Source organism: Paramisgurnus dabryanus, chromosome 21, assembly GCF_030506205.2.
Source record: "Paramisgurnus dabryanus chromosome 21, PD_genome_1.1, whole genome shotgun sequence".
Taxonomy (NCBI): Eukaryota; Metazoa; Chordata; class Actinopteri; order Cypriniformes; family Cobitidae; genus Paramisgurnus; species Paramisgurnus dabryanus.
In genome coordinates, this window is record NC_133357.1 from 7,914,894 (window position 1) to 7,929,426 (window position 14,533).

At 36.9% G+C, this 14,533-nt stretch overlaps 1 protein-coding gene across 1 annotated transcript; it reads right to left on the reverse strand.

Annotated features, from left to right (window-relative positions):
* Positions 1 to 13: 13 nt before the first annotated feature.
* ednrab (endothelin receptor type Ab) lies at positions 14 to 11,159 on the reverse strand. Its single transcript, XM_065269054.2, has 8 exons — positions 10,962 to 11,159; positions 8,687 to 9,220; positions 8,231 to 8,358; positions 6,820 to 7,018; positions 2,435 to 2,587; positions 2,209 to 2,342; positions 1,918 to 2,026; positions 14 to 1,405 (listed from the first exon to the last, which is right to left on the reverse strand). The coding sequence occupies exons 2-8, from the start codon at positions 9,164 to 9,166 to the stop codon at positions 1,262 to 1,264; spliced, it is 1,347 nt and encodes a 448-aa protein (XP_065125126.1). The 5' UTR covers positions 9,167 to 9,220; positions 10,962 to 11,159; the 3' UTR covers positions 14 to 1,261.
* Between the last annotated feature and the right edge of the window lie 3,374 nt (positions 11,160 to 14,533).

Consider the following 14,533-nt stretch of genomic DNA (forward strand, 5'->3'; position numbering starts at 1 on the left):
GCAAAAACGTACAAATGTGGTTGTACGAATAATACGAATTGGCCACCTCATGATACATAGGAATTGCTATGCGACTGAGTTGAAATGTTTCATAAACTAAGTATTATTTTAATGCATATTTGTACATTTACATATTAATTAAAATGATGAAAGGAAATGTGATTTTTGTAGTGTCTTTTACCACATGTGAAGTTTTGTACTCATGTTTTTATAGAGCCAAAGTGTGTTTGTAAATGTCTTCTGCCCTCTGGTGTTGGTCAAATAAATCTTTGTATTTTGTATCCTTATAAATAATGTTAACGCATAGAAATACTGACACACACACAGTCTACAAATATGTTAATAAACAGACATCATATATTTATTCACAACTGCCACAGCAAAAGAATATTTATTTTATTCTGTACAGAAAATCTAGTAGTAGAGATACTATCACAATAAACAGAAACATCTTTAGCATTAACTCTGAACTCTGTGTGTATTTGCATCTACTGTAAAATTGCATGTATGTGGTATTTATTTTTACTTAAAAGTACATTAAGCAATTTTTGTTTTTACTGGTTCATATGACAGTGGTCTTATAGGGGTGTAACAATACATCAAGTATGGAATAAATGATGACAGGCCTTTAAATTAAATTAAGAAAATAATGCTAATTATAATTCAAAGGACCAAAGTAAATTATTCTGCTTCTACCACGGTTACCAAAAACATTGCTCTGGTGCCTCTTTTTAAGACATTTGACAAGTTAGGTATAGTTTACAGAGAAATAATCAACACCAATGGAAGAATTCCAGGCTAATCAGAATAAAGCATTTAACAGATCCGTGGTATAATTTAAGTAATATACTACTAATATTTAATTTGACATGTTTTCATTAACCCCCAATGTTCAAACCAAATCTTCACTTTTGGGTCTTTATACTATCAGTACACAGAATGCCTCTGACAGACTGTAGAGAAAAGACTTTCAATGACATTAAACATCTGACATTCACTTGAGCTTCTGCTAAACAACAGCTAACAATTTGTGACAAAGATACCGTATCTCTCCTGGAACCGGCATTTAAAATACTTTAAAAAGTAAATATATATTTCTTTAAATATACTTTGTTCAAAAAAAGATAAAAGCAAATCAAATAAAATCAAACTGGAATCAGTGCTGGGTTCCTTTCATTTAAACATCAATCCAATCTCACTCTGAAAATCTTTTGTTATGAAATTCACTATGACCTTGTGCAGTGTGTGTTTGTGTTATGATTTAGTTATAACTGTCCTTGCGTAGAGCCGTCCGGTCTGATAAGCCATTGTGTTGGTCAGGGTTCTTGTACTGAATGCTGGTACCGTTCAGAGGTACAACAGTGCTTAACAATGAGCCCGGATAACAGCAACAACACAAACATGACTGAAAGACAAAGACTTCATTAAATACAGCTGCTGCATTCAACAAACACAAATTCACGAGAAAGATTAACAATTGTGTGTGTATGTGCATGTGTGTGGTGCATGTGGGTATGTGTGTGTTTATGTATGCATGTGTATGCATGCGTGTGTGTTTGTGTGTATGTATGCATGCGTGTGTATACATGTGTGTATGCGTGTGTGTGTGTGTATGTGTGTGTGTGTGTGTGTGTGTGTGTGTGTGTGTGTGTGTGTGTGTGTGTGTGTGTGTGTGTGTGTGTGTGTGTGTGTGTGTGTGTGTGTGTGTGTGCGTGTGTGCGTGTGTATGGATGTGTCTGTGTGCATGCATGTGTATGCATGTGTGTGTGTATGCGTGCATGCGTGTGCATGCATGTGCGTGCATGCATGTGTATGTGTGCGTGCGTGCGTGTGTGTGTGTGTGTGTGTGTGTGTGTGTGTGTGTGTGTGTGTGTGTGTGTGTGTGTGTGTGTGTGTGTGTGTGTGTGCTCTTCATACCCTGAAGCAGTTCTTGAACTTCTTGCTAACAAAGTAGAGGATTATGGGATTGATGCAGGAGTTGATGGTCGCCAGATTTATACTAAGGTAATCAAACACTAACAGGAAACTGATACACAAAAACAACAACACAAACAGGTTGAAATGAATAAACAAAACCCCAGTATAAAATAATAAAAAAATTAACTATTCCTTATAAATTAATCAAGTGTACAATAACACTATTTTAGCCATGACAGACTTTCTGTATCTGTACACATACTGTAGATTATTGTAAATTGTGTGTCTTACTTTAGCAGGTCACAGCGACCAACATCATTCTGGTAATAAACCATTTTCTTTAGGATGCGACTCAGATGAAGCGGAAACCAGCAGAGAGCAAAGATAAGAACGAGAGAGAAGACGGCTTTGGCCACCTCACGTCTCTGATCAAACACACACATAGGCAGAAACAAACACAGGTTAACATCACCAAACATTTCAACTCATTTTCAGATTTACAAAAAGTAACTTATACCTGTTTAATGTGTTCATTCAGAGAGAACTTCAGATCGCCCATCCTGTTGCTCAACATCTCACAGGTCATGAGGGTGTAAAAGACGGCCGTACACACCAGAGGAACGCAGAAGTAAAAACCAAACAACCACCAGACCTTCACACGACTGTACAACTACACACACAGGGGTTAGTCAGTGCTGCAAATTATGTCTGAACAACATCACATTTGATTTATACACAAAAAAACATTGCATTTTTGGGTGACTGTGATATCAAATTTCATTTTTGGCTATTTTATCAGTTTGTAATTTTTGTGGGTGGAGGTAGAAAGAGTGCTGACGGTTTCACTAACTGGATAAGTTTTGTTAGTTTGTTTGGTATCACTTTACTATATAAAGTATTTTGTTAATTTTTGTAAATGCATTAGCTGACACAAAGTAACAAAAGTTTTTCATCATTTATTAATCTTTTCAATAGAGTTATTCATGTTAGTTAATGGTGCATTAACAGTTAACAGATGCAACTTTTGATTTAAAAAATGTATTAGTAAATGCTGTAGAAGTATTAGTTTGTGTTAGCAAACTAATGGTAAGAAATACCCCCATTTTAAACAATGACTGACTATGTATGATCACACACTGTTCAGGACAGCAAACATTAAAGGGATACTTTAAATATCACATTTACCCCATGATCTACTTGCCTTCAAGCAATCCAAGATATATAATCTCCATCATCTTTCATGTGAACACATTTTGAGTTATTTTAGTAAATCTCCTTACTCTTCCAAACTTTATAAGCAGCGATCAGTGAACAGCTTCTTACTTTAAAGAGACACTCTACTTTTTTGAAAATATGCTCATTTTCCAGATCCCCTAGAGTTAAACATTTATTGATTTTTACCCTTTTGGAATCCATTCAGCTGATCTCCGGGTCTGGCACTAGCACTTTTAGCATAGCTTAGCATAATCCATTGAATCTGATTAGACCATTAGCATCACGCTCAAAAATAACCAAAGAGTTTGGATATTTTTCCTATTTAAAACTTGACTCTTCTGTAGTAACATCGTCTATAAGACCGACGGAAAATTTAAAGTTATGATATTACGCAGCGCCCGAAAATAGTCCCCTTAGTATCTTTCAATAGCAGGGGACTATTTTTGGGCAGTGAGTAATATCATTGCGCCTCCTGCAGCCATGTTACAGCATCAAAGTCCTTGATTATTACGCCATTATTACTGTCAGTCTTAGCACACTATGTAACCAGGGTCGTTGCACAAGATCTCGGGCCCTATGCATAGGCAGTCCTGATGGGCCCCCATGCCCCACCCTATAATATATTCCAGACTTTTCAAGGGCCCTCTCTTTCTTTGGGGCCCTGGTAATCAGTACTGGTTTTACCCCCAGTCCGACGGCCCTGTATGTAACTACAAGAGTCAATTTTTTAATTTGAAAAATATTGAAACTCTTTGGTTAATTTTTTTGTGCGATGCTAATGGTCTAATCAGATTCAATGGATTATGCTAAGCTATGCTAAAAGTGCTAGGGCCAGACCCTGAGATCAGCTGAATGGATTCCAAAACTGTAAAAATCTAATGTTTAACTCTAGGGGAGCTGGAAATTGAGCATATTTAAAAAAAAAGTGGAGTGTCCATTTAAACCCCCAAAAAGTGCATCCATTGTTCACAGAAGTAATCCACACAGCTCCTATGGGTTTATAAAGGTCTTCTGCGGGTAACTGATGCGATTGTGTAAGATTTAATAATAAATAGCTTCCAGTAACAATGCCATCTTGGAGTCACGCGATTCAATACATTTTAAGCATTGGTTGCCATAGATAAAGTGTGCAGAGATTCTCGTGAATTGCTGAGTCCAGATGGCGTCGTTACCGGAAGCTAGTTGTTACACTATAAAGTTTAAAATATAGATATTTGTCTTACAATATCGCACTGATTACCCGCAAAAGACCTTTATTATCCCATTGGAGCCGTGTGGATTACTTCTGTGAAGGATGGATGCATTTTTGGGGGGTGGGTTTGTTCCTTGATCCCTGTTTGGCTCTCCTGATTTTGCCAAGTGGTTGATGTCCTAAGGGCAACATTATTTTGACCCTGGGACAACATTTCAATCAACCAATTAGAAATAAGTTTACAGTTTGTTTTAAGTTTAAGCTTACAACCAGAATTAGCTGTTTCTAGACCATTGTTTTTCACTTATCATGTCCCTCTGATTTTAGGGTTTGGCTTTGGTTATGGTTGGGGTTTGGGGTGGGTTTAGGATTTATTTAGAAAAATATTGTCCTTGGGTCAACCCAATGTGTTGCCCTGAGGACACCAACCACTTGGCAAAATCAGTTCGAGCCTCCCTGTTTTCTCCCATTTTAAACTTGGAAAAGAAAGCAAGGACATTTACAAAAATAACTCCATATGGTTTCGTCTGAAAGATGATGGACATATGGATCTCGGATTGCTTGAGGTTGAGTAAATTATTAGATCATTGATATTTGGCTGGAGTATCCCTTTAATGTATGGAGCCAGATTGAACCTGTTCACCTTCATTTAAAGGTCCCCTGTGTAGATTTTAAGGGGGCGTGCACACCAAAGCTTTTACGCTAATATATGTTTTCAATTGTTTCCAATGCGTTTTTAAAAAAAAGTTAGCAGCTGGTAGTTTTTTTCCGTGCTGAAAGCTGGCACTCAACGCAGAAAAAATGAGAGTTGAAAAATATTCAACTTTGGGTGAAAAGCTCAGCTCGTCAATGTCAGCTCTCACACGGCCATCCAATCACAGTGGAGGAGAGGCTGGACACATATCACAACAACCAACCGGCGCATCGTACAACGACTGATAAACAAAGCAGAAGTTTTACAGCAACCAAAGCGCTCATATGAAGAAAGCTGGCAGTTGGCTGAAATACAGCTATCCACCAGGCGTTTCCTGCCACGTAAAAAAGCTTTAGTGTGCACGCCCCCTAAACTGCATCTAGCGGTGAGACTGTTGCTGTGTCCCAATTCAAGGGCTGCGACCTTCTAAGGACGTATTTTAAATCCGATTGCGTCACAGCAGCGCGACTTAAGGCCAGTAAGGCCGTCCCAATTCAAAGGATGCTTAGAATGAAGCCTCAAAATGCGTCCTCATTTCTCCGCGATGTTAAGGATAGAACGAATGGATCCTTAACAGCCGAGGATATACCAAGAGTCATTGCGCGTCTGCAACGGCTGCATATAATGGGTGGATATTCTAAAATAAACAATTAAAACCTTTATTAAATAAAAATGCATTTATCAGAAAATATTTTTTCTTGTCACTGTTTTAGTATTATAAGTTATGTTTTGTGTTAATAATATTCTTTTTATGTTGCGTATATTTATGAGGTTGATTAATTTGGTATACTGTTGAATAGTTTAATATACATCAACGTGTCATATTTCTAAAATAATTTAATGATTTTTCTGATGTCATATTTATTTTAATAAGTCAGAAACGTGCAGGTGGGCGCGTGCAGCAGGTGACGCTAATTATGGGTACTCCGAAGGTTAGACCGTCTCATTTCAGTTCTCTTCGCGAACTTCTGAGGCTTCCACCTTGAAAGACCGAGTGCTCACCTTATTAAGGTCGAATGCTCATAAGGTTGCAGCCCTTGAATTGGGACACAGCTTACGAATTGCAACCAACAGCTCAGTCCACAGCTCACCCCTCCCTTATAAAACGTGTAGAGAAGCTGCCACAGGACAAACACCCCATGTAAGGGGACCCGTGGTGTATGGAGATAATAATGTCTCAAACTAAGGTAATAAAAACAATAAAGTTCATTATATAAGGTCTTTATACACCACTGATAATATAGTTATGTAGATTATATTGCATTACTGTCAAGAGATCCTTTTAAAAGTTACACAATGCACCTTTAATGAAGGGATGATGCCCTGCCATCTACACATATCATCTCGTAGAGAAACCAAGCGTGTATAGTAAAGAAAAACTAAGATCTTTAGATGTCTATAACTATGTGCTGAATATGAAGAGTATTTATTGATGTTTCTGTGAAGTCCGCTTGTTTTGCTATAAGATATCAAATTGGAGCCTGTACTAACAACATGTTAACTGCTTTTCTTGTCTAGCCGACTCTATGCTGATTTGTATTGGCCGCCTCCAGTTTTCCTTTTGTGTTGCCTCCAGCTAGCGCAGTGACGAAGGGTCTACTCCTTTAAACAATAATCAGTATTGTTCACATAAAATCCCTTTAGGTCAGAGGAATAGAAAGATGATATGACATACAGTTTGTGTTTTGTGAGTTGTCTGTGTATTTATGTAGGTCATGCTGTTGGGGTAAACTGTTGCTTTTCAGTTCTTGTGCGTCTGCTATTGTGAGTCTTTTCTTGTGTTGCGTGTCTGTGTTCTTACGGTCATAAATGGAGTCTCTGGTTTCAGCATGCAGGTTCGTATGGTGACGTTGTTGTAGTCAAAAGTGACCATTTTAAAGCCGATGGCCTCAGGAACAGCCAGGACTGTAGCCAACACCCAGATGCACACAATCTCTATGGCAGTGGACGCTGGGATACCAACACCCTGCACTCGACTCCAAGATGCCACAGCACGGTACCTGCGCTCGCAAACAAACACATACGGTTAACAAACATCCTAACCTTAAAGTCCGATATTAAAGGTGGGGTGTGTGATTTTTGAAAAACACTTTGGAAAAGGGAGTCGGGCCGAGTACCAAGAGTAGCCAATCAGCAGTAAAGGGTGTGTCTACTAAAAGACATTGTTGCCTGGGTTGCGTGTTTGTTTAGGTGATTTCAAATATCAACATTGGCTTCTCAGAGATCATGCACCTTGCCTATACATGTGACACCACAGAAAAATGTGATATTAACCACCCAGATAAATTTAAATAATTAAAAATATGCAAAATAAATAAAATAGGTTATCAAAATCTTGGAAACACAGGCAGGATTCTCTGCTCTCAAACGCTGGGGGTGTGTCCACTGTCAGCACAGAACCACGCCCACTCGTGGGTCTCTCTTAACTTTCAAATACTTTCCGTTGCAACCTGTATGGATGCTCATTATTGTGTTAGGGGCGGGGCCATGCTCGGTGGCTCCAGTGCATCATCAAGCCACCATTTTAGCCCCGCCCACATAATCCACATAATAGTCTTTGTAACGTGTTTTAGCAATACATTTCTAACATTTACAAACAATTCTCTGAAATTACTTTACATGAACTTTAACTGACCTTATACTGCTCTTAAATGATTTATATTGACTAGTCGGTGCTACGGACGCTTATGCTGCATACACACCAAACGCGAAGCATCGCATACCTTGCTTTAGATTACTCGCGGGATGTAACTTCATGTCATGTAAATTTTTCCCTCAATTAAATATTTGCGGCAAATATAAAAAAAAATTTGTGACACGAAGTTAAATCCTGTGAGTAATCTAAAGCGAGGTATGCAAGACTTTGCGTTCGGTGTTTACGCAGCATGAGCGTCGCCCGATTTGCATCGTTCACATCGCCCCGAGCAAGTTCACGTCTATTCGCGTCTATTCGCGTTTTTGCATTGATTTTGTATGTAATCTAATCTACTTGCTCAAATCGTTGAATTCGCATTTAGTGTGTACGCCCCATCAGGCTTTATAGATCTTTATTGGAAATGCTTGCTTTCTCTCAAACATGTCAGTATAATTGCAAGCGTTAATCACATTTCTAGAAGTGATTGAATTACACAGATCTTACTTTGTCGCTGGCTGGTACTCACTATTCCTTATTAAACAAACGAAATGATGTTGTGTGTATGTGCGTGTGTTACCTGTCCACACTGAGAGCACACAGATTCAGTACTGTTATTCCAACAGAAGCTTTCTGTAAAAATGGGATCAGTTTGCAGAGAAAGAGACCAAAGACACTGTCATCAAACGGCCATCGCATTGCCAAAAGCTGCAACACAAACAAACACACATTTTCAATATATATTATATACACTTAATCATAAAAGAATAAAAAACAATGCATATTTTTGAGAAACGTTGTCACATGTCTGTGCAACATAATCATGTTTAAGCGTACACACACATACACGCGAGTTAAGTTTATGCTATAACTGACACAGTGTTGAAGCACTTTTATCTTTAGGTGCGCGCGTGCGTGTGTGTGTGTATACGTGTTGAGTGCTACATTGATAATTGTCCTAAAATAAGTTTGTGTGACTGACCTAACACAGATACACAGAATGTAGTGTTCTGATTGGTTGTTGTGCGTGTATTACCTTATACACATTGATAGGTTTTTCAATGAGGATGTATATGAGATCTCCCAGCGCAAGACTGGCGATCAGAGCATTCGGGCCGTTTCTCATGGTCTTGTTCAGGTAGATGATTCTTAACAGCGTCGCGTTTCCCACCATCCCAACCACAAAGAGGACACAGGACAGCACCGTGTTGACGTATTTAAACAAACCTTCAATGTGGATCCTCCTCAGACACTCTGGGGGCAAAGACGGCCATCGTGCCAGCGTCGACCTGTTGCTAGAAAGATGAGCAATTTGATAGACAGCTCTGGGGTCAGAGGTCACGCCATCTGACCCTGCAGTTACCAAGGGGTGCATTAGAGTTTCAAGCATGGCCGTTGTGTCTTCTGAGAGCGGAAAGTCTTTGGTGGAGTTTGATTGAGAGTTCGCGCCACCAATCAGCACACAGGATACAGCGGTCATTAACAGCGTGACCTGATGGATTTTGTAGGGCCACATTGTAGTTCAAAGAGTCAAAGTGTCAATCGTTTCCCTGTGTGCTTTTCTGGTGAACTGAAAAAAGGAAACGGACGAAACAATTAAAGGAATGTTTTAGGTTAAATCCTGGATTTAAAGGTTAAAGCTCAAGTCAAACAGCTGTGATGCGCTGTCGATTTATCACATGCTTTAGATGATTATAAATAATATACAGAAGAATTAATACACTGCAAAAAAAAAATACTTTCTTACTTTGTATTTTTCTCTTGTTTTCAGTACAAATATCATTTTTTTAAATCATAATGCACGGTGCAAAATGACTTAAGAAAATAGGTCTAGTTTTTAGACAAAAAAATCGACAAAATTAAAATTTAGGTGAATTTGTGTTTAAAACAAAAAAAAAACTGCCAATGGGAAAAGAAAATATTTCTTGAAATTTTCTTAAATTAAGCATTTAAGAAAAAAAACAAAAAAAATGTTTACCACATTGACAGATTTTTTATTTTTGGGCTTTTTTAATTTACTCAAATTAGATTTTGTTATTAATCTAGACTTATTTTCTTAGGTCATTTTGCTAATCAAGAAAATACATCTTGATTTAAGAATTTTTTGATATTTGTACTGAAAACGAGACAAAATCTGACAAAATCATAGAAATCTCAAAATTCCTTTATAACTTTTTTATTGATGTTTGTCACATATCACTTATTCTACATCCTTAAGCCTGCTTATTTTCTACCAATACTTAAACTTACAACTGTTTTATTAAGTATTTATAAGCAGTAACTAGGAGTATATTGACGCAAAAGTAGTTTATAATGAGAATTGGACCTTAAAAAGTCTGACCAGAATAATTGATGTACTTGTATATGATTTATTTGAGCCATTTCAAGTCTATTTTTGTATCATTTACAGAGGCGGCCGGTGACTTCTTTTTTCGAGGGCGCTAGATGTGAAGTTCTTAACAACATGTATGTAGCCCGTCATGTGTGTGGTTCCTGTCTGCATCACGTGTCTTGTCAAAATAAGTGCCTGCTGCAGACGCGTCTAAGGGGTTTATGATAAAAAGAGACGCTCGCGTTTGCCAGATACTCGCATAATGTCATGTGTAATCAGAGTTTACTGTTAAGTGAGTGTCTTGCGTGTATTTTGTGAACGTGAGCGTCTCTTGTATCATAAACGGTTTTGACGTGTGTGCAGCAGGCACTTATTTTGACAAAACACGTGATGCACATGGTTCACATGACGCAACAAACACATATTTAGAAAACACAAGCAACACACATGAACACATATTTTGAATTTATTTTTGAAAGCCGCCACTGATCATTTATCATTCGAACACAACACATCTCTTTAAACTTATTAAATAAAAAACACACTGTTGACATCAAACAATCTTTGTTCAGTCTGATAACATCAAATAAAATTTCTATTTATAAATGAATCCTTACAGGATCTTTTTGATAACAAAAATGAAACACATGAAGTTTCAGTAAAAACTTAGTTTATTAGTTTCCCAATTGTTTCTCATAATACACCCAAAAGTTCCCACTATTGGACTTAATAAACTGTGTGTCTGAAAATACATCTCATACAAACATTTCCACATAAAGTCAAATGATCTGAGCTATTCACAGCAGCTGATTTAAGTCAACAGTTTAACTTCACAGAAACATCTGAGATATCTAACAATAAATGCTGTTATGTCTTTACTTCTGGTGATACATCGAGTGTAAAAAATAAAAGTTTGTAAAATGTTAAACTAATAATACAGAGATTTTGTGACGCACACACATAAAGTACAAACACTGACCTTCACTGCTGATAAACGCTGCGTGTGTCTGTAATTCTCTTCATGGACGAAACTTCTGTAGTCTTAAAATCTCTCAAACAAAACAAAACTTTTCAGTCTCAGAGTAAATCCAGAGGTCCGGCTGAAACATTCAGAGACACAGAAGAACAAACTTATCTTTGAAACCCTCTTTCTCTCTCGCTCTCTGTCTCTCTCTCTCTCTCTCTCTCTCTCTCTCTCTCTCTCTCTCTCTCTCTGTGTCTTTATCTCTGGGATGTGGCCTTCCTGTCATTGGATTTCAATTACACACAGACAGGCCACCCTGTGTTTATAACTCCTCGGGATGTTATTTAATTGTGTCTTACTTATGTTCAGAAATACAGCAACTGTAAAAATGCAGTGTGGTTTATTAAAATGTCACCTATGAACATTTTACCATAAGTATCATAGTATTACCATCTGGTACTTGTAAAGTTTCCTTTCTCCATATTGATTGTCAAAATGCTATGATGTGTTGCATTGTTAGTTTTTTTATAAGTATATTAATTTCAAAAGTAAATTTTTTTTTAGTTTAATCCCCTTTATTTCATGCATGATCTAATCAAACAGCTTATTCATGATCAGTATTAACCACTGTTCTCAGAATATCATATTGTACATTAAAGTGAAGTGAAATATTGTAGATTGTATTTCAGTGCTGCAGGGACGATGGATTTTTTTTGTAGACCAACCCGGAAGTTAGCGGGACACTGGTTCCCTCAACAAAAGCCCATTCATTTTTCCTTTGGATTAACGCAAAAATAAACTCTGTGTTTAACAAACAATTAACACACTTACACGTTTTGTCCAACGAGATAATCTTCACTAATAAACACAACTTTTATCAATTTTGAAGTCTAAAATGCGTTTGCAAAGCTTACCTTAGGCTACAAGTGAACTACACTACAGTCACTTGACTTATCTCTTTCAAGCTTTACTAAAAACATTTAAAAACATTTTCCCTGATAAGGGAATAGTCTGTGAACAATTCATTTTTGGGAGTTGTGCTTATGTTGCAACACCTCGGTTTTAAAGACATGTAAAAGGTTATGGAATTGAGTTTTATGTCGTAGAATAAAATATTGTGCTAGAGTTAACCTAAAATCTTATTTAAGGAGTTACCTCATTCAATAAACCCCGTGCTAAAATGCTAGCTCGCTTCCAGGTTTACAAAAGAACTCATCCCGCGGCTCTATAACAATCACAAAGTTTTTATATAAGATTTTCATTAGCAATATCATTTGGGTTTAAATGACAAAACTTCTGATGACACTATAGTGAATGGACACAAGACAGGTCAAAGGTCATTCAGAGCCCAAAGCCAAAGCACTGGGAGTAATTACAGAGCCGACCTTATAAACTTTGACCTGTAGAGGGCATCTGTATTAGACACACAGACACACAAGTTCATTGTTTTCATGTATTAATTGATATTTTTTATCTTTTAAACCAAACCCTCAAACAAACGTGGAATTTATTACACGATTTATGATCATCTTGGTACGGATCACAGAAAATGTCCTTACTAAAGTTTATAGCCCTCAAAAAACAAACCAAGAAACACTACTGTAGATGAAAGAGAGCAAGTTAAAGCTGTGAATTATTCTGAAACATACTTTATTAATCTGAACTTTAGTGACTTTTATAAACTCACACACATCAAAAAAGCGTCATAAACCTTTAAGGTTCATTTTAGGTCCCAAACTATTTTGTTTCTTTATCAAAGTCTGTGTTTGTGTCACAATTAAACTCATGTGCTACTAGTAAACAAAACCAGAGTGCTAGTGGAAAAAAATCTTGGTGTATCAAACTTTTATCTGTGTGAATAAACATGAAACAGTGTGTCTGTTAAGAGCAGCCGACTTGTTTTATGATGATGCTTTGATCTGTGAGGTTTCAGTATTAACTGACAGGAACACAAGAATTAAATAAAAATTCTGCTGGTCGCCACAAAAAGACCACAAAACTCACTGACAGAATAAAGTCACAAACAATAAACATTTTCCAAATAAACTCACAGCTCACAGTCACATACTGAAAACATATACTGCTCACAGAAACTATAAGAGATATTGAAATGTTATGTTATGTTATGTTATGTTATGTTATGTTATGTTATGTTATGTTATGTTATGTTATGTTATGTTATGTTATGTTATGTTATGTTATGTTATGTTATGTTATGTTATGTTATGTTATGTTATGTGTTTTGTATGTTTTCTTTTGTGTAATGTTCAGCAAAAATGAAAATAAAGTTTGTATAGCAGAATGTGTATATTTGATCATTAAACTTCTGAGCTTTAAATAAAATAATTCAGTCTTCTGTGGGGAAAAATATAGTATATATTACAAAATATGATATATTAAAAAAACTATCTGCTTTAAACCGCATTTCCTATCTGTAAAAGCAATATCTGTTATTCATCAGTAATTTATATATGTAAATTGGGGCATAACATTGTGTTTATGAAATCATGATTGAATAGTCTAGTTTGTGTTTGTGCTTAATATAAAATATAATATAAAAAAATATTTGTTGGTGCCATCCGTAGCTACACTCAATCCATCTATAATAAATATAATAATTCACACATTTACACTAAATTTGACTTTACCACTAATTGACAAATTTTTTTTGCTTTAACCATTTTATTACTGTAAGATAAATGATATTAAAACAACTTTCATGTTGTGTTATTGCATTTTAAATGTGCCTTCTTGTATTGGCGCTAATTTTAGATTTTCTTTTATCTATTAAAAATATAAATATATAAAATATATCTATTAACTATCTATTATCATTCATCTATCCGATGTAAAGCACGACTGTCTTCAAAAACAGTGGCCATTTTTCAATCCAAAGCCTGCAGCCTTCAGAGGTCGCATTTGCAGGTTGCATACGTCATCAAGCCTGCTTTATTTAAGTTAACTGAGCATAACATTCGCAAGCCATAACCATATAACAACGATTAATTTACGATTAACTAAGAGTAGTCAAGTTTATAATCAGGGACGTCGTTAGGCCTATTTTAGGGGGGCTGAAGCTACCCCAAAATGTTCCTAAGCCCCCCTAAATGACAGGGCTCTCAAGTGTCACGCATTGAGCGTGACAGTCACTCATTTCGGTCTTTTGTCACGCACTCCCGCCACACATTGTATTTCTCACGCAGAAAACTATTTATAATATATTTAATATATGCCGCAGGCCCGCAGCGCACAAAAGTTATCTGGTCGCGCCGCTCTCACTATGGAAACCGGCAGGAATCAAGCGCGTATCCCCTATAGCCTGCCACTTATCAGCCAATCAAAAAAAAAGAAATAGGCTACACAATAGCCAATCAGAAAATAGCACTATTGTATCTGGGTAAGATTTAACGCAACAACCAATGAAAGGCGTCATGCTGCGTCAAGTTTCGTCTCCTCCCCTGATCTGAGTCAGCAGCATGGATTTAGCGCGTTTATCAATCCGCAGGGGGCCGAGCAGAGCGAACATCAGTAGTACAAGGTGTGTGCAGGGCGGACTGGCCATGTTGACCTGGCGGCTGTTCTGACCC

Bases quoted from the DNA above. Each gene is read 5' to 3' on its own strand.
- ednrab (XM_065269054.2), bottom strand. From the start codon at position 9,166: ATGTGGCCCTACAAAATCCATCAGGTCACGCTGTTAATGACCGCTGTA. The intron at 7,019-8,230 runs GTAACACACGCA...TTGCGAGCGCAG, and splicing joins TGTGCTCTCAGTGTGGACAG to GTACCGTGCTGTGGCATCTT. The intron at 2,027-2,208 runs GTAAGACACACA...TTTGTGTATCAG, and splicing joins GGTCGCTGTGACCTGCTAAA to TTTCCTGTTAGTGTTTGATT.